General features: G+C 39.5%; 1 protein-coding gene across 1 annotated transcript in view; it reads left to right on the forward strand.

Moving 5' to 3' along the window:
- CEMIP2 (cell migration inducing hyaluronidase 2) overlaps positions 1-19,063 on the forward strand; it is a gene marked incomplete at its 3' end in the record, with an annotated part of 39,276 nt that extends 20,213 nt beyond the window's left edge. The window contains exons 10-23 of the mRNA XM_080637941.1: positions 963-1,091; positions 2,756-2,844; positions 4,739-4,870; positions 5,331-5,366; positions 6,066-6,221; positions 10,187-10,364; positions 10,844-11,059; positions 11,781-11,989; positions 13,134-13,319; positions 14,463-14,682; positions 15,291-15,389; positions 16,620-16,768; positions 18,048-18,158; positions 18,871-19,063. Coding sequence (XP_080494067.1) covers positions 963-1,091; positions 2,756-2,844; positions 4,739-4,870; positions 5,331-5,366; positions 6,066-6,221; positions 10,187-10,364; positions 10,844-11,059; positions 11,781-11,989; positions 13,134-13,319; positions 14,463-14,682; positions 15,291-15,389; positions 16,620-16,768; positions 18,048-18,158; positions 18,871-19,063 — 2,103 coding nt within the window. The remainder of the gene's footprint in view (positions 1-962; positions 1,092-2,755; positions 2,845-4,738; positions 4,871-5,330; positions 5,367-6,065; positions 6,222-10,186; positions 10,365-10,843; positions 11,060-11,780; positions 11,990-13,133; positions 13,320-14,462; positions 14,683-15,290; positions 15,390-16,619; positions 16,769-18,047; positions 18,159-18,870) is intronic.
- Positions 19,064-20,095: the final 1,032 nt, after the last annotated feature.

Genomic DNA, 20,095 nt, shown 5'->3' on the forward strand with positions numbered 1-20,095 from the left:
ATCGAATCTTTGAAGCCAAAGTGAATTGGCTTTATCCATGTTTCTTGAACAAGAGGATGATTACTATTTTTTCAGAAGATGAGCACTCAGTATACAGTGTTTCTGTAGCTACTGTTTAACCCTTTAATGTGCCTTATGCAATGATATTTTTAATTTTATAAGGGCACAGACCGTGTGGTCAGGCAAAATTTTTCATGTTTGTAGGTATCTGTTGTGCAGATGATGTCCTGATGCCATCTCTTAGGAACTCATCTGTGGTTGAAAAGTGGACTTTTACTGGTCTCATTTAGCAGATTAATCCAGCTTCTTTAAAAGCAGGGATGTTGAAAAAGTGGAGAAAATGAACAGATGCTGAAATTATTACTGCATGTTATTGGCACAGTGCTCTGAACTGGCGAGACTTCTTGATGTGCTTTTTTTCCCTTCTTCTGAAAGCTCTTGTGGGTTTTTTGGCTATGTCATTAAATTATGATGTGAGCAGAGATGAACAAACCTTAGTTAGACTGCAACAGTAAAGAGGAGAGGAGGGTTTTCCAGTATTTTACTGTAAACATAAATTTACTAGTAAACAAAGGAAAATCAAGTGTATGTAATGAAATGCAACTAAAATGCAAAAGTTACATTAACTCTGATACTTTTCTGGCTTGAAATATCAAAGGATCTTAAATGTGTTGTGTTAAATGGCTTCACTGAAAAGCAAAACACTTTTTAGTGCACGTTATTCACTAGAATATAGCCTTATTTGCGAACTTGCATGTATTCACTGGAGAGATGTTTGAAGACTTTGTTTTGAAAAATATATTCCATAGTGCACAGTTGGTTTGAGCTCTGTTCTTACTCACTTCCTTACTTAAAATATCCAAGTTCCACTTAGCATACGCTTACTTTGTGATTAGATACATTGGCACTGATAGTAGTATCAGATTCACTTATAAGTAACTGAACTCTTTCCTTGCTTGTAGGATGCTGGAATATGGTATTTGTTCCACAGGATTGCTACAGGAGATTCTCATAGTTTGGCCGCTGAAACCAAGTCAGAGCTTACACCCCTAGGAATCTTCTATAACAACAGGGTTCACTCTAATTTTAAGGTAATGTATTATCTCATTAAAAAAAAAATAAATCGGTATGTGTAAATATTCTAAATTGGGAATTGTCTGTTTACATTTTAAGCTGGTTACATGATGGATTCATGCTGTGTTTGAACTACATTATTATATCTAGGTGTTGTAGAAAGGTGTATAATCGTGTATAGTTTCTTGCCACATTTCAGGTATTAACTGTTTAATATCCTCTTAAGGCAGAACCCAACTAAAATCAATAAATGCTTAAAATGAAATAAATTCTCTCAGAAGTAGCATTTCAGATGCTACTCTCTTACTGATGGCATTGTTTTCTACTCCAGAGAAAGCTGACCCTTGAAGCATCAAAGTTTATTGTGGTTGTCATTCATCTAATAGCTTCCTGGAACAGCTGTGACTTTCTTCCTAAGTCTCTAATGTACAGTAACCTAGGTGTTTACACATGGTGGCAGTCTCTGAATAGAGATTATGCTTCTAGGTTACCTTCAGGAGCCCAGCCATTGGCAAGAGGGTTTTTTTGAGGGTTCTCAGCCTAGCTACAGGCATCCAGCATTGTTTAGAATGGAATCATAGTTTTATCATACATAGTTTTATGTATATGGCTTTAAGTGATCTTTTCACATGCAACTAAGTCCTTTAATTATTTCATTTGGAATCTAGCTGCTCTGTGTGTGCATATATATATATATATATATAAAAAAATCTAATGACATTTACAAAGCCATCTAAATGTTAATTTGTGTTTGAAGTTTACATAGTAAACATAATAAACTTCAGGATTGTAATGGATTTGTTTTTTTCCAAGTGAAACTGATTGTGCTTGACAGTTGGGGATACCAAAAATGATGCACTGCTTTATAGAAGTTGTGTTAATAGTGTGTTTGGGACTGCAGGGCATTTGTTCAGATTGGAATTAAAACATACTGAATACAAAAGTGCATTGTAAAGAAAAAGTTCTTCAGCTGTATGGGTCATACTATCTTCAAACAAGGGTAGCTATTTGTGTGCTAAAATTCCATGTTAAAAGGGCAAATTCTACTGGTAGGTCTCAGGATCCAGTCATGTAGGAACATTCAGTTGTAATCATAATTTGAATCAGAGGTGGAAGTAGCTGTAGGTATTTGTATCTGTTAGTCAGGATAAATACTTGTTTGTGCTTCTTTCTGCTTCTGTTTTCTCAAATTATTTCATACTGGATTATTGAGTTTCAAATTGGCGATTGCTTGGGCAAAAATCCACTTCGGTGGTGAAGATAATTTATAATTTTAAATACAAAGCATTTTTCACAGTGTGAGATTTGGGTTTTTGGTTTGTTGGGTTTTTTTTTTTCCCCCCCATTAGTGAGAATATTTTGAATTCACCTCAAAATTAGATTCTTGATTTTCCAGAACAGCATCTGGAAATAAGTGCAAAACCTCAAATAGTTAGACATTGTGAAAGAAATCTGAAATGAACTGTAATGATTTTCCATTGCTCCTTTTTTTTTTTTTTATCCCAAATTAGTGTAAACAGATGTTTTTTCTCCCTTTAGACAATATGTCAGTTAAGGACAAATAGAAAGATCTAGGAGTTTCTAATATGTAAATTGAATGCAATGTAAGGTTTAAAAATGTATTGGTTGCTCTAGCTTTTTGGTTTGGGTTGCATGAATTTTCTTTCCTTGCTTGTTTCAGGCTGGTTTGTTCATTGATAAAGGTGTTAAAACAACTAATGCTAGCGCTGATGATCCCAGAGAATATCTTTGCTTGGATAACAATGCAAGGTAAAGGATATTTTCTTTCAAATGAGTGAAAAATCACAAAGTTCTGAGATTGCTCTTACATTCACATGAGGAAAACTATTTTTAAAACTGTAATTATTCATAAATAATAACTGAACAATAAATTAATATATTTTTCCCCTGTTTGTTCATCTGTTTTGGGAACATCAGAGCATGGAGCTGTTACTTCTGAACCCTTTCTCAGGGTAGTTTTCAGCCTCTTAGAAGACATAACTTCAAACGTGTTCTAATGTCATGCTTAAAGTGTTTTATGAAATTGCTGCTTACTGTCTTTAAAATCTACTCTTCTGATTTATGTCTCAGCTTTAAATAATTATTAGAAAAAGGCTTAAAAGAGCCAAGTAATACATCCGCTTGGCTTTCCTACCACTGAATGCTTCCTGCCATACCTTTTGGACTTGGAGATCATAGCTCAGTAGTAGTTTTATTGAAGGCTGTTTGCAGAGATAGAGCAATCAACCACATTTTCTTTAGTTTACAAAGTGAGAGAGTTTAGGGAGAGTTTAGAAAAATTCCATGTTATGCTATGCCTGCTTAGTCTTACCCTGAACTTCAAATAAAATAGCCTGGGATAATGGTATAATGACAACTGTATCTGTGAACATTTTATTATAACAATTAAACATTAAGACTGACAATATAGTTCATATGAATATCTTTAGTTCTGATTGACCTGTTTTTAGGATGAGGATAGTTAAGTGATAATTGCAGGCACAGAGAGAAAAGTTCCCAATTTTGACAATAATTGGTTCATGATTTAGACAAGAACTCACTAGTTTGATGTTTTAATGGAAAACTTGTATAATCCTCATGGATGACTTCATTCGAAACAGTTAGACAAGAGGAACATATAAGGAGCAAAATGAGCTGTGAGAACCTTTGATGTGTTGACAGGGCATCAGCAGAGGATGCGAGAAACTCAGTGCATGAGATGGTTTCTTATTTTGCAGCAGCCAAAGAAGTAATAAGGCACTCTCTAACTACATGAGGCCACTAATTATTGTACATGGACCCAAACTAGGGGGATTTAAATGTTAATTGAGAAGCCCAAGACTGTCAACAAAAAGAAAAATAAAAATTACCCATTCTTCCCTTCCTTCCCTGGGGGGAGGCAGGGCAGAGCGAAATTGGAGTACAAAGTGATTGGGATAAAGGGCACATATATTTCTTTATCTGCTTCAAAATGGATTTTTGTAATATTTTTTTAATTGATTACTTTCTGTTTGGGATATTAGGAATAGTCAAGTGAAAGCTTTCAGCAGTCTTTAATCAGGTTGTTTCTTCCTGTTGTCTAAAATAGATTCCAGCCCTAACTTTCTGTGTAAGACCATCTTGATTGCACTGCAGAGTGTCTGGGTTGGAACAGAAAACTATCTTGGGTGTGCACAAAGAAGGAGCACTCCTTGACATCAAAGAGTTTGAAAGATTTGAAAGAGCATTTAGACAAGCTGCCAGCTTTTTTTTTATAGTGCATGTCAGGCTTTAATTCCCTCCATTAAACTTTGACATTAATGCTGCAGTACAAGTTGGGAGAGAGTACTTCGGAGAGAGCAAAAATGAAAAGCAAGGGGATAAAAGCAGGTGAGATGCAGCTAAAGGAACTCAGGGAGATTGAGCAAAAGTCTGTGGGAGTTATTGAAAAAGAGAAGTTTTATGTTCCTGCTTCATTTTACCCCAAAAAACCTTTCCCCGAAATAGAGAGCTTGAGATGCACCTGGTTTTTGGCTTCTGTAATTACAAACATGGAGCAGGGTGGATTTTGCCCATCAGATGAGCGTGAGTCTTTATCTTTCAGGCTTTCTCAGCCCAACATGTATCACATGTGTAAAGCAAACAGTATTCTTATGTTGAGTTTTTGGGTTTTTATCTGTCCCAGGTTTCGACCTCATCAAGATGCAGACCCTGAAAAGCCCCGAGTTGCTGCCCTGATTGACAGATTAATCTCTTTCAAAAACAATGATCATGGGGCCTGGGTCAGGGGAGGGGATATCCTCATTCAAAACTCTGGGTAGGTATCCGGAAGCAAACAGCTGCATGTTGTTAAGAAGTTTCCCCTGAAGCTTTGTTCATGAAAATACATTACAACAGGGTTGTCAGAAAAGACTAATGCTTACCTCAAGGACTCTTATCAATATCTTGAACAGCTTTCACACCATTCCACTACTTTAAATGAAAAAAGTTTATATGTGATTAGATGAGAGCCTGCCCTAAAAGGCAAAAAGAAACTATCTAATATAAAGAATTCTGAAAGTTGGTTGAGACAGTAAGTTTATACTGAGGTATCTATGGTGTAATAGCTTTTTTTTTTTTAACAGCAACATTTTTATACACGTTAAGTGTGTGCTGGTTCTATATTCCATTAATAGAAAAATTAAGACTTTTTTCTGTGCATGGCAGGATGTGCTCTTATAGTAGCTTATTGTAGGATAATCCAGAAAATATGACTGAAGCTTTGAACTTTCTTTTAGGTTTGCAGACAATGGAATAGGTTTGACATTTGCTAGGTGAGTACTTTATGTTAATCACTTCTGGTTTTTATTGCCTAGAATCGTAGAAAATATACATCCATCTATTAAAATTAATAGATTTACTTTCATAAAGTCATAGTTTTATTTTTGGGCCTAGTTCTATTTCCAGTGGTGCAGCTGATGTTATAAAGGCTGTAAGCTGACACAGCTGCCAAAGCTTGTACTTCACTTCAACGTGTGCTTGGTTTACACTCTAATTTCCTTCCTTTTCAACAGAAGGGATACATTTATCCACATTTTTTTGGTATTGTATGATTCCTTAGGCATTTTGATTTTTCCTCCTGAACAATTGAAAGTGAGTAATGGAAAAGAAAGAGGATGAGCATTTTGAAGGGGGCAGAGTCTCTTTCTAATAAAACAGAATCAAGTAAACTAAGGAGTAAGCCAAAATTGCTGCCATTTAGGTTATGGCAGGCTGCTTCTAGGACTGCAAAAGTAGGCTGTTAAAGAATGCTGCACTACAGAGGGAGATAAAAAATTTAATGCTCAGCTGTCTGCTGGCATTTCAAACAATTAGCCTGTGATACTGGTAATAATTATTTTTCTCTGTATTGTAAATGAAGTCTAGACTGCTCTGCTTTAGCAGGACTGTTACAGAAGTAAAAGTAGGACTTTGCCTCGGTGTGATCATCTACTGGGGAGGCTAAAAGCTTATCTCTGACGTTGCTTTGACAGTGATGGGAGCTTTCCAAATGATGAAGGTGCCAGTCAGGAGGTATATGAGTCACTGTTCATTGGTGAGAGCAAGAATTACGGGTTTTCAGGCGGCCAAAATAAATATGCGGGAACTGGCGGGATAGACAACAAGACACGCACTCTGCCTAGAAATCGGTAAGTATGTTGCGGGTGAGGTAGAAATGATGCAAGAAACTTTCTCTGTTATCAGATATAAACACCCTTTTCACTTGAGCTGTGAGAGATTAAGACTCTGAAGGTGTCACTCATTTTTAATGCTTTGTGTGCAGCAGTATCACTCTCACCTCTTTGCTGAGCCAGTTTTCATTTGATTCTACTACAGGTAAATTTTCCATAGATATTTAAGTTATTCTACTTTCTTGAAACCTTAGTTTTTAAACAACATTTGGGCCTGGAAGAAAGAAGGAAAAAGCTTTCAAGTAACAGGGTTTCAAGGGTCTGTTTAGGACTAGAGACTATAGTCTTTCTGTGGCAAATCACAGTCTGTGATCAAGATCCTTCTCTCTCTGGCTTGCTGTGGTACTCGTTTAACATAGTGCCAAAACCTGCCCCGACACAAAATAGGCAAGAAGGATAAGGTAGGTATAGGCCACCCTGGTTTTTTGCTGCTTAGCCATTTAGCAAGAAGTTGTCAATGTGATGGTGGTAAATGAGGTATAGTTGAGCAGAATCACAGAACGGTGGAGATTGAAAGGGACCTCTGGAAGTCGTCTTGTCCAGCTGCCCTGCTCGAGAAGGACCACCTAGAGCTGCTTGTCCAGGACCATGTTCAGGCAGCTTTAGAACATCTGCAAGGATGGAGATGGCACAACCTCTCTGTGTACCCTGTGCCAGTGCTCAGTCATCCTTACAGTGGAAAAAGTGTTTCCTTATGTTCAGGAGGAATCTCCTGTTTCTCAGCTTGTGCCCATTGCCTGTGGTCCTGTCGCTGGGTACAACTGGAAAGAGTCTGGCTGCAACTTCTTGCACCCTCCCTTCAGAGATTCTTATACATTGATGAGATTTCCATCTGAGCCTTCTCTGCTCCAGGCTTAAAAGTCTGAGGTCTCACAATGTTTCCTGTTGTGGGAGATGCTCCAACCACTCAATTGTGGCCCTTTGGATTCTCTCTAGCAGCTCCATATCTGTCTCATACTGGGGACAAGCACTTTAGATGTGGCTTCACCAATGCTGAGCATATGGGAAGGATCACCTCCCTCAGTCTGTTGATGACACATCGCCCAGTGCAGCCCTGGATGCCATTTACCTCTTTGAAGCAAGGGCACTTCCGTTGGCCTATGGTCAGCTTGGTTTCCACCAGGACCTATAAGTCCTTTTCACTGGTATGGAGGGTTGTTCCTCCCTAGATGCAGGGCTTTACACTTACCCATGTTGAAGTTCATGAGGTTCCCATTTGCCCATTTCTGCAGCCTGTTGAGGTCTGCCTGGATGGCAGCGCAATCCTCTGGTGTATTAGCTGCTCCTTGCAGTTTTGTGCCCTCTGCAAACTTGCTATGCTCAACACCATCATCCAGATCACTAATGAAGATGTTGAACAAGATTGGGTACTGGCCCCAGGGGTGCACCACTAGTTACCGCCAGGTAGACTTCATGCCACCACCTTCTGCACTCAGCTGTTCAGCTAATTTTCAGTCCACCTTACTGTCCTGTCATCCATTCCATACTTCGTGAGAATCTTGAGAGACACAGTGTCAGAAGTGTTGCTGAAGTTTAGGTAGACTGTGTCCAGTGCTCTCCAATCAGCTGCCAGGCCAGTCATTTCGTCACAGAAGTTTATCACGTTGGTCCAGCATGACTGCTCCTCGATGAATCCATGTTGAACATTACCACAGAATCGTAGAATCAACTAAGTTGGAAAAGACCTTTAAGAGCATCAAGTCTAACTGTTACCCCAGGACTGCAAAGTCCACCACTAAACTAAGGGCCTCATCCACATGGTTTTTTGAATACTTCCAGGCACGATGACTCCACCACTTCTCTGGGCAGCCTGTTCCAGTACCTTATCATCCTTTTGATGAAGAAATTTTCCCTAATATCCAATCTAAACCTCCCCTCTCGCAGCTTTGAGGCCATTACCTACAGGCCACACTATTTCTGATACAGGCCAGGATGCTGTTGGCTTTCTTGGCCGCCTGGGCACAATCTGCCTCGTGTTCAGGCATTAGTCAGCACCCCCAGGTCCTTTTCCACCAAGCAGCTTTCCAGCCACTCTTCCCCAGGCCTGTAGTCTTGCATGGGGTGGTTGTGACCCAAATGCGGGATACTTTGCCTTGTTGAAAATCATACAATTGGCCACAGCCCATCAATCAGCCTGTCCAGATCCCTCTGCAGAGCCTTCCTACCCTCCAGCAGATCAGACTCCCACCCAACTTGGTGTCGTCCATAAATTTACTGAGGCTGTACTCAATCCCCTCATCCAGATTATTGATACATCTCCTCTGCCAGCTTATTCAGCAGTCTTAGGTGTAACCCATCTGGCCTCATAGGCTTGTATATGATTAAATAAAGGAGGAGGCCTCTAACCATTTCTTCCTGGTTTACGGGGACTTCAGTCAGCTCCCCATCTCTGTCATCTAGCTCAGGGAACTGAGTACCCTGAGGGTGGCTGGTCTGGCTATTAAAAACTGAGGCAAAGGTGGCAATAAGTACCTCAGCCTTTTCCTCATCTTCAGTCACTAGGTTTCCCCCAGTATCCGGTAGAGGATGGAGGTTCTCCTTGGCCCTCCTTTTTATTGCTAATTTATTTGTAAAAATATGTTTTATTATCTTTTATAGTAGCAGCCAGATTAAGTTGCAGCTGTTCCTTCACCTTTCTAATTTTCTCCCTGCATAACCTAGCAGAATCCTTGTACTCCTCGTAGGGTGACAGTCCCTTTTTCCACTGGTGATAGATTCTCTTTTTTTTCCTGAGTTCTGGCAATATCTGTTCAGCCAGGCTGGTCTTCTCCACTGGTTCGACTTTCGGCACATGGGGACTGCCTGCTCCTGTGTCTTTGATAGGAAAAGACTTGTTTTACTGATCATTAGCTGAAGCAAACCACCAAGTTGAACTTTAACTAAACAATACCATACATATATCAAGGAGGAACAAGACAATGGGTAAAGAACGTTCTTTTCCTATCCAGCTCACTGAACTAGGAACTGTTGTTCACAAAGTGCCTCTTCAGCTCAGTGAACTGGGAACCATTCTTCACAAAGTCAGAAGAGAGGCCAGCCTAAGGCCCTAAAAGGAAGATGAGAAAAGTTCAACCAAAGGTCAACAAAGATACGATCACCAGGGGTCCCAAAGACCCTTGGGACCTGTACTTAAAATAAACTGTGCACATTCTAGTGAGTAGTAACCTATGTCAATTAATTCTGGGAAGAAATTATAATATGTATAAGATTTCTGGGAATATATGTATGAGATGGATGCTTATAAGCAAGAACCATGTAAGAATTGGCACACGTTAGGAGGAGCCATCCCCTGTGCTTCCAGCACCATAATAAGTAATGCTTGCTTCTTAATGCTACATTGGTATTAAGGAGTTTTATTCTCCTGACTTTTGGTGACACCTTGAGGAGTGTCCAGCCTTCCTGCACCCCTTTGTCCTTCAGTACTGTTTCCCAAGGGACTGGGTCTTAACCATTCCTGATGAGTTCTTGTCCTTCTTTTCCTTGAAATGGTTTTCAGGATTGGCTGCTCCACCACCATCCTGGGGATCAAGCTGAAGCTTGCCAGCCTTCAGTTCCTTGGATGTTCCTTCTTCAACTTAAAAGTCATGTTTGCTTTCCTCCAGTCTGCAGGCACTTCTCCCAGTTGCCACGATTAGTCAAAGACCAGGTGGTATTATTCTCCTGCTGTATTTCCAGTACTGGGGAAAGGGCACATTTGCAAAGTGACAGTGATAGCACTTCTAACAGGAAATACCAGAGAGTGTGGGAGGGTTGATGCTAGATAAGCACAGAAAAAGGTTTTCCTTTACTAAGATCTAACCTCCAAGTCATTCTCTAAATGTTGCTCTCTTGATTCCTCTGAGAGGAAATGTACTTATGACACAGATTCCGGCTTATCATGGGTTTTGTTACAAGATAGTATAAATATTTACTTGCATTAACAGGACATTTCCAATCAGAGGATTTCAAATTTATGATGGACCTATTCACCTTACCAAGTGCACATTCAAAAACTTTGTGCCAACTCCAGACAGATTTACCAGTGCAGTTGGATTCTTAATGAAAAACCCATGGCAGATGACACCAAAAAACAACATTTCTCTTGTGAAGTTTGGTCCAAATGTAAGTTTATTGCAAGTTTTATTTTATTCTTGTAAATGGCTTTCTTCTTGCTGTATTTAAAATAAACATCCAAGGGCCACCCATAGGTCATCTTTTCCATACATCCCTGCTAGAGTTTCTTTCTTTGCCGGAAGTTACCAAGGTGTATTCTTTGTCTCCTGAACAAAAAAGTAATACCAATGGAGATGTAGGATATGTTGCAATAATAATCTCTTTCATGGCTAATGGTAAAGATGAAAGGAGATTTTTGTAAGGTATGGTATATCCTTAATAATGGGATTTTCAATTGCAAATATTAACACTTCAGAAGTAAGACCTGGCTAGAGCCTGTTACTAAAAATCAAAGTATCTATTTTTCTGTCCTTTCCATAAGGTTTTTAATCAACTTTGTCAAATTCCTGTGATTCTGCAGGTGTGCAGGTGTGTTAGTCTGTGCTTTGCCTGGGGAGAAAAGTAGGTATTTTAATTGTTGTTGCCAGGTTTCTTTGAAAGCCTTCTTTGGAAAACCTGGTCCCTGGTTTGAAGAAGGAGATCTGGATGGTGACAAGAACTCAATATTCCATGATCTAGATGGTTCAGTGACCGACTACAAGAATACCTATGTGGGCAGAATGGATAACTACTTGATTCAACACCCCAAATGCATTAATATTACAGAATGGAGTGGAGTGGTTTGCAGTGGGACCTATGCACAGGCTAGTACTCCTGTACCTTTCTGTTTGGGGCAAATCTACAATATGAACAACTTGTGAGGGGCAGGGGAAGTCTTAAGAACTGCAAAATCAGCTATCTTTGAATTTAAAAATTCTTCAAAGTTTTAAAAATGCTTTTATGAACATTACACTTTTCAGCCAGTTGTGTATATCATGTTCCCTTCAGCATGTAAACTGGGACTACAGTCTTAAATACTGCAAGGTAAAACCAAATGTGTATGCATGCCAGCAGTTCTATATTGTAACCCTATCCAATAAAACGTTTTTGCACTGGAGGTGTTTTCTTCCACTGGAGCTGTCTGTCTTATTTTCACAGCATGGGGCTTTAAGGGCTGCTTTTTTATTATGGTTATTTTTTTTTTTAATGGAGATGTTAAGTACCACCTATAAACACAAATCTCATGCAGATCTGATTCACTTTCTGGTTCCTGTTCTATACAACTCTGGCCAAGTACCATAGCCGATTCTATTTTTTTTTTTTTTTTTCCTCCCTCTCTCCCTCCCTCTGTTTTTTGTCTGCAAAACGGGCAAAATCTATGATAGTGTCTTTTTAATAGGGCTTTTCTTCAGGAGATTTTTGTATCACATGACTCAGAACATCAAATTGCAGCCTTTTGGATAATTACTGATTATTCTTCTCTATTTCTTTTTGCACAGTGTCCTAATCTTTCCTCTTTTTTTCATCCTTCTTAATACCATGTAGGTTTATGTTCAGACATGGAATGGACAGAATCTGTCCATGACTATCGTGCGAGATGAGTACCCAGCCAATCCCATGGTTCTCCGAGGTATTAATCAGAGAGCTGTCTTTCAACAGTACCAGCCAGTAGTGATGCTCCAAAAGGGCTACACAATACATTGGAATGGAAGAGCTCCAAATGTCACCTATCTTTATCTCATTAACTTCAACAAGTATGTTTACGTTCTTTAATGTCATTGGTCCATAAGGCAGTACTGAAGTAATGTTCTGCAGAATTAGCATGTGTGAGACTTTGCCACCATCAGTAAGACTGGATCTTGGGTTGGATTTTTTTATGATTACAAATGCTAAAGTATGAAAAGCAAGGGATGAAACAGTAGACCTGCACCTGAAGTTAAATTTTTGTCTGGTACAGTGTCTGTTAAGAAAATCCTTTGGAGAATCACAGAATCACAGAATCCCGAGGGTTGGAAAGGACCTCAAAAGATCATCTAGTCCAACCGCCCTGCAAGAGCAGGGTAACCTAGAGTACATCACACAGGAACTTGTCCAGCCGGGCTTTGAATACCTCCAACATAGGAGACTCCACAACCCCCCTGGGCAACCTGTTCCAGTGCTCTGTCACTCTCACAGTAAAGAAGTTTTTCCTGATGTTCACATGGAACCTCTTATGCTCCAGTTTACACCCATTACCCCTTGTCCTATCACTGGACATCACTGAGAAAAGCCTAGCTCCATCATCCTGACACTCACCCTTTACATATTTGTAAACATTGATGAGGTCACCCCTCAGTCTCCTTTTCTCCAAGCTAAAGAGACCCAGCTCCCTCAGCCTCTCCTCATAAGGGAGATGTTTCACTCCCTTAATCATCTTTGTGGCTCTGCGCTGGACTCTTTCAAGCAATTCCCTGTCCTTCTTGAACTGAGGGGCCCAGAACTGGACACAATATTCCAGATGCGGTCTCACCAGGGCAGAGTAGAGGGGAAGGAGGACCTCTCTCGACCTACTGACCACCCCCCTTCTAATACACCCCAGGATGCCATTGGCCTTCTTGGCCACAAGGGCAGAAAGTGTGCAAATAGTAAAGTTGAGCAGGACTGGGGTTTTTATAGTTTAGCATACTTGATTTTGTTGTCAGAAAAACTTACTAAATGTCTAAAGTATAAAATTAAGTATATTCTGAGAGAAAGTTACTGTAACATTTAATCAAACTGTATAGACAGGGCAAGAAAGATCTGGTTGAGCATTTAGGAGCTTTTTATGTTCCTGTTGCTTGTTTTTTGAGTGATCTGTTTGATGTGTCATATCATCTGAACTGTTCCTAAGGTTAAATCATGGGGTTTTTTTTGTTTTAGGAATGACTGGATTCGTGTTGGTCTTTGTTATCAACCAAATACAGATTTTGTTATAGTATTAGAAACATTCCAAAGGCGGTCATCTGCTCTGTCAAGCAAGGTAGAACGCTACATGCCTGTATCTTCAATGATGGAGCTTGAAAAGAATCGATCAGACAAGAAGTTTTACTTCGACAGCAGTACTGGGTAACTCCTTGTAACTTGATGGTGTTGGAAGATGTTCTTTAACTTTAAAATGACCAGTTTGATAGTGTTAAAAGCAACTGATAGCGTTAAAAGCAACTGTGAAGCTATTGTGAAGGAACCCAAAGCCTATTTGAAAGAATATGTGACTTTGAATCTCCAAAATACAATGGTTGTCATTTTTCCAAGAGTACCACAGTTGCCACAGATATTTCCTACCCCATGCCTGGGAAAAATGTGTATCTGGCATGCTGCAGAGGAGTGTCTTTCAGGAAGTTAACTTAAAAGTCTCTAAGGAAAAACTGTGCCGCCTTGTTAACCTGAAAATTCTAGAAATTTCCAAGAAGTTTTCTGTTCCAAGAACTTTTTAAGAATATATCTCTGAAAATCCTAATCCATTTACAGCCTTCTCAAAAGTGCTTAAAAGTCCTACTTTCTGAAAAATACTTCTGAAACAGGCCACTGAGATCCTTCTGAGATGTTTTACTCAAAGCTGACCATATCTTAAATATGTCCTACCTGCCTCACTTGTGTGTTTAGCGAATGTTATTTTTTCATTTATAATTTGTTATTTATTTTGATCCTTTATCTGCTACTTTGTAGTAAATGTGCTGGTGAATGTAGCTTTTGAAAAGACATTTGTTTCCTTTTCTCTAAGAGCTACAGTGGTAAGTCAAATATGTAAGAGAAGAATTACCAGTCTCAGTGTACTGTGAACATTAATGACCACTGCCCCCAGCTGCATTTCCAGGCATTTGCAGCAGTACAGTTACATTGTTCAGTGCTGGTGAGTGAAGCTGAATATCCAAAGAGTTTCTGCTGGCTATCTGCAGAGATCAAAGAAAACATGTATGTTCTGCAATTTGATTTTTGTTTCCTGCAAGCCACTGATTTGAGGAATGGCTGTTCTTTTGAGAGCATATGCATTCATAATGATGTCTCCTTTAATTGTTGGGAATTGCAGATGTATCAGTAGAGACTTCCTAATAAACTGTAAATAGTTTTTAAGTGTCTCCAACAAAGGTGCAGAAGTGAATACTGTCATTTCTCTTCTTCTGAAAATAATGAAATATAGCTGTTAGGTTTAACATAAATACATGTTCTTTCAGCAATTGACCTAGAACCTTTTTTCCCCCTTTTGTGTAGATTGCTGTTTTTATTTCTTCAAGCCAAATATAATAGGGATGGTCACAGTTATTGCTCATCTCAGGGATGTGAAAGGATCAAGATTGTGACCAAAGATTCAGCAAAAGGGATCAGTAACTGCATGGCGAAAGCTTACCCAAAGTACTACCAAGGACCAACCGTCATAACACAAATGCCAGTAAAAACTACTGTACCATGTATGAAATGCGGCACAACTCAGGTAAAATAAAATAAGTAAAAACTTTGTGGTTTTACTTATTGTAGTTGGTGTTGCTGTCTGATCGCTCTAAGACAGAATTCAGTGTTTTGGCACAGAGCACTGCACCTACCAGTTTGCGATGGTCATATTGTTTATCTCCTGTATGCTGGGAAGGCAGGGAGTCTCTTGTAGCACAAAGATTTCATTTTTTGTTCTTTGAAAAGTACTGCTTTAATTCTCTCTCTGAGTGCTACAGGGAAGGGATGTAGGTAGATCTGATGTCTTGTACTACAGCATTGTCTGTATGCCATGTAGGATAGCTTTGCTGCAGAGTTCTGTATGGTACTGGGCAACCTGCTCTCTTCTTTTTCAGATCTTTGCTTATTAGCATGAACTTGAAATTGCGTTTTCTGTTTTAGCTGAGAAAAATTCTGAAAGTAAGGAATAAAATAGGTTACTCTACGCATCATGATACTTGTTAGCATTGCTATTACTATAAGTAATACCACTGGCAAATTGATGCATTTGCTTTGGAGCACTGGGCAGTCTGTTGTGAATTGTCTGGCATGATGTTGAAGTGTTGAAGGCACATGGATATGTGTACTTAACATGTTTCATTTGATATCCAGATGGTATTCACCAGCGATCCTCACAAAAACTACCTCCTTGTGCAGATTAATTCATCTGGTAAAAAAGAGTTAAGCAGAGGTCAGCAAGCATTTATTTCTGTAAGTATTCGTTGTGGTTTTCTTCTGTCTTTTTTTTTTAGCAGTTTCTATTACAACAGTTGTACAACTCTGCATAATGCTGATGTTGCTTTTCTTCACTTCAATGAAAAGTGTCGCTTCATAGTTTAAAATCCAAACCATCCAAAAGCCAATATTTTAACCTCAGAAAATGAGGCTCTAAATACTGTTTGTATTTGAATCCTTTACTGCTAGAGAGAAAATAGTAGCAGTAAGGGAGAGTCTAAAATCTTCAGATTCATGTTGCAGTCTGGATGCATATACATCTGTTAATGGCTGCTTTGGGGGAAAACCCCCCCAAAAAAAAGAAAAAAAAGACAACCAAACAAACCAACCCCCAGAAACACAAAACACAAGCAAAAATCTAAACAACCTGTTAATTAAATCCATGTTACTGGAACTGGATTTGTGCTAGCAGATTGGTGAGTTAATGGGATGAATCGTTCAAACAATTAAGCTTTGCTAATACTCCTTCAAAATGGCAGTTACTAAAGAATCCATGGATATTTCTGTATTTATTGTGATGCAGTCCTGATAAGCCTACAGAAAGTAGTTTTATAAAAAGAAGAGTTTTGACTCTTCTGTTTGGATGCAGGAGGCTTGCATGTGATGCCAAAATAACATTTACAGGAATCTTCGCACCACAAAGCTTAAAGTCTGTATGTGGCTTTCATTTTGCAGTGTCAGTGCATTAGCTTGGTAGAAATAGTAAAACTCTTGAGTTTACACAGACAAATAGCCTGTAGGCAGCATAACCCTGGCAGCTGCAAATTTCTACAGGAGTGTGTGTACCATATCCAAACCAATAAGAGTTCTGTGTAAGAAGAAATGGGGTTGGAACTGGGCTGCTGCAGAGACAGATTAAGTGTGCCGTTGCCAAGAAGCCCAGGTGGTTCACTATCTGAATTTTAGATATCCAAAGCAGGAGCAATGTCTGAGGCAGGTAGTAAGTCACCTGAAATGTACTATCTCCCTCTATAAACTAGGGACTGAAAGCTCCAGTGTAATTTCAGAATTCTTACTAAAAGTTTTCCCTCAAGGGGGAAAATGAAGACATGCCAGGGAGAAGCAAATGCTTGTAAGGAAATTAGTATCCCACAATCTCTAAACTAAATGAAGATTAACACTAAATGCCTTAGAATTGCTGTTGGATTCATTAACTTTAAGAAAGGAAGAAAAATCTCTTTTTTTCTTTTTTCTCCTCCCATTCAGGTCAATGACACTATGTTTTCCTTCAAGGATAATGGTATACTTATCGTTATAGTTGATGCCTGCACCGGAACAGTGTTGGGAAACAAATTATTTTCTGGAGTAGACATTAAGCGTGTAGATGATTATTTAAAATCTGGAATTCCACAAAGGTACGTGTAATAACCGTGTATTTCCAGTACATCCAGTAACCTGTAGCTCTGCTGCCTAGCGACCTAGTGAGTTTGAGGAAGGTTATTTCTCCTCCTCTTTTCCCTCAGTAGGATGCCACCTGCAGTAATGGACCTGCTTGAGTGAGTCTAGAGAAGGCCACAAATATCCTCAGTGAGCTGGAGCACCTTTCCTATGGAGACAGGCTGAGAGTTGGGCTTGTTCAGCCTGGAGAAGAGAAGGCTCCGGGGAGACATTAGAGCAGCCTTCCAGTGCCTAAAGGGTGCCTACAAGAAATCTGGGGTGGAACTTCTTACAAGGATGTGTAATAATAGGACAACAGGGAATGGCTTTAAATTGACAGAGGGTAGATTTAGAGTAGATATGAGAAAGAAATTCTTTACTATGAGAGTGGTGAGACACTGGAACAGTTTGCCCAGAGAAGCTGTGGCTGCCTTATCCCTCGTAGTGTTCAAGGCCAGGTTGGACGGGGCTTTGAGCAACCTGGTCTAGTGGAAGGTGTCTCTGCCCATTGTAGGAGGGTTGGAACTGGATGATCTTTAAGGTCCATTACAACCCAAACCGTTCTATGATTCTATGATTTAAATAAATACATCTCTACAGAAGTACTGAAAGTGAGAAAAACATATCCAAGTTGGGGGGAAAGAAGAAACACACAAGCGTTTTAACAGACAATTTAGTCTTAACTGAGAAAACAAACCAACTCAAATTTTGAACACTTAACGGTTTTCCAGTGTTTCCTGTCTTTCCTCTCAAAAAGGTCTTTTTTTTTTTAACTAAGGATCATATAATAGCACTAGTAACACTTCTTTGCTGAAAACAAGTAACTTTGTTTAATAAGGTCACTTAAGGACACTGACAAGAAGTACATTACAAAAGATCATGCTGTTCTCTCCATAGCGGGGGGGGGGGAGGAGATTGCTTATCATTGAAGAAATAACAAAAAGCTAATTTTGGAAAAATCAGCACTTTAAGTTTGGATCAATATTTAAACTTTAATTTTTGATACAAAATATTGAACTATATTTCAGTAACACTTTCCAATGATTTTGAAGTCAAATTTGAAAGTCAATCTAAAAAAAAAAATATTCTAGGTACTGCTTTCAGAGAGGGTTGTCTATTTCCATGTCATGAAATAACATCACAGGAGTACTCTTAAGCAAGTAGATCGAGGCCAACTAGCTGTAAAAGCATGTAGCAGAATATAAAGAAAACTTTGTGTTTATAACAGGTGCTGTCTCTATGCTGTCTCTGTTGCAGGTCTGTTGTTCTACTGAGCACAAGAGGTGATGTAGCAATTCCTCATAATTTATCAGAAGCCTTAATGTCCCTGGGGACAGCCAAACCACCTTATCTTCAGAGCAATGGTTGGTGGAAATTTCATACATTTCTTTGACCTGCCTTGGTTGGTGTGTTTGTGTTGGCGTGGTGGGTTTCTCCAAGGGTGTGTGAAAAGGATGCAGTTGGTGAAGGGTGTCTGCCAGTTTGTACTGGTGTGGGCTGCTGCATTTCAGCCTTGTTTGAGGGGACGGGGAGAGAATGGGCAGCCCTTCAGCAGGTGGGGCAGAAGACCTTTCCAGTTGCCCTGAAGGGCATTTTGTGAAGCCTGTTGAAAGCAGGGAAGTGAGTAGCAGTTCTTTGTGCCTGTGGCTTACAACAAAAACTCCAGGCTTTTTTCCCAGAGCTATATTTGTGCCTCACCCAGTGAATCTATTTATAAACAACCTCCTGTGCCAGGCTAATATTTCCTGTTCTAACAAAATTTGAAGGTTGAGATGAGAAGCTGTTGGTATTTTGAGGGATGATCACTTTATAGGCCACATGGGGTAGCTCTTGTCCATTTAGGGCGCTGGCACAAGTCCTGACTTGAGAAAGCAGGTTTTATAACTACTGATAGCTATGTTTCCAGGTTAAGAGTTCAGAGTATTTGATAATGAATATTGAAAAATATCTTGCCTTGTGGGGTGTACTTGACACTGAGAATGGATCAGTGTCCTGAATGGGGGGAGGATTTCAAAGGAGCATGTGGTGTGCTTTGGGCTTGGCTGGTACAGTAACACTGAGTTGGTTTTGTCACAGGAAGCGTGGCCTTTCTGGGCTTCAGAGGAAACTTTAAGCCATCCTGGATTAAGCTGTTTACTGGTCCTGCTGGGAATGGGCTCGTTCAGATAGAAAAGTATATTCCTTTACAATTGGAAGAGTATGGCTGTGCCAGAGCAATCAGAAGCCGGCGGAAAGACCTCGAGCTTCTAAAGAAGGCTATACGACTTCATTAAAGACTAGGATGTACATAAAAGCTGGGGGAAAAATGTGAACTAACTTATTTTTTAATTTATGGCATTTTAAACTATGTTGTTATCCAAGTAATTCATGTTATTGTCTGACAGATGTTTGCCAGCATTGACTGCTTGAATGCCAATCTGCGCACCTTCTAGTTGTACAAAATATTAAAGAATTTATTAGTATTTGTATAAACAGGTTTCAGAGATTTTTCAGATGTTTGTATTTACTGTAAGTTTCTTTGTTTAATACTCCTTTTGTATGTAAGAGGGTGTTTATAAAAGCCTTAAATTTTCGATAACAGGAGTTGGAGTGCATCTTGGATTACTTGAAAGATTAACATTAAAGTTTCCATAAACAGCTTGAATTGGTCATTGTAACTTATACATTTTCACTTAGCTACTTAGGTATTTTCCTGAGGGTTTATTTAGCAGTCAGCTCAGTTACATTCTCAGTCTGCTTTCCAAGGTGTTAAAAACCAATTTCCCCCCATGCAGCTAACTCAAGGGGTTTAACTGCAGTAAGATTTTTGCTTTGCTGTATGAAAGATGAAGAGTGGGTATTCAAATACCCAGCCCAGGGCTGAGTGAGGATTATGTACCATGCAACAAAGTTTAACATGGCTGTGTGTACCATCATGGCGCACAGAGCAGAAAATTACTGCCATTGTTAATTACCACCTCTTTACTGTTCACCTCTAAATATACAGGTGCCTGTGAGAGTCACTTCACTAAACAGTACGGGTGTTAAGGCTGCAGTCTTGAATGCAGCTTGACTGCAGCTCACACTTTTAAAGCTTCTAGCCAGGAGGACAAAGCTGAGATACTGTTGTTGGCAATTTATTATGAAACTAGGCTTCTACTGTTGCAGTCATATTTCCTTCCTCACCTCTGCCCCCCCCAAAGGCTATCACAGCTTTACCTTATAAGTGAATGAGAAGTGCTTTCAGTTCATTCAGGCATGTTATATGCTTTGCCTTACCTTCAGTTCGTTTAATATACTCATGTTGCTAGTTCCTGTTAACTTTT

The sequence above is a fragment of the Psittacula echo genome, assembly GCF_963264785.1.
Source record: "Psittacula echo genome assembly, chromosome: Z".
Classification (NCBI taxonomy): Eukaryota; Metazoa; Chordata; class Aves; order Psittaciformes; family Psittacidae; genus Psittacula; species Psittacula echo.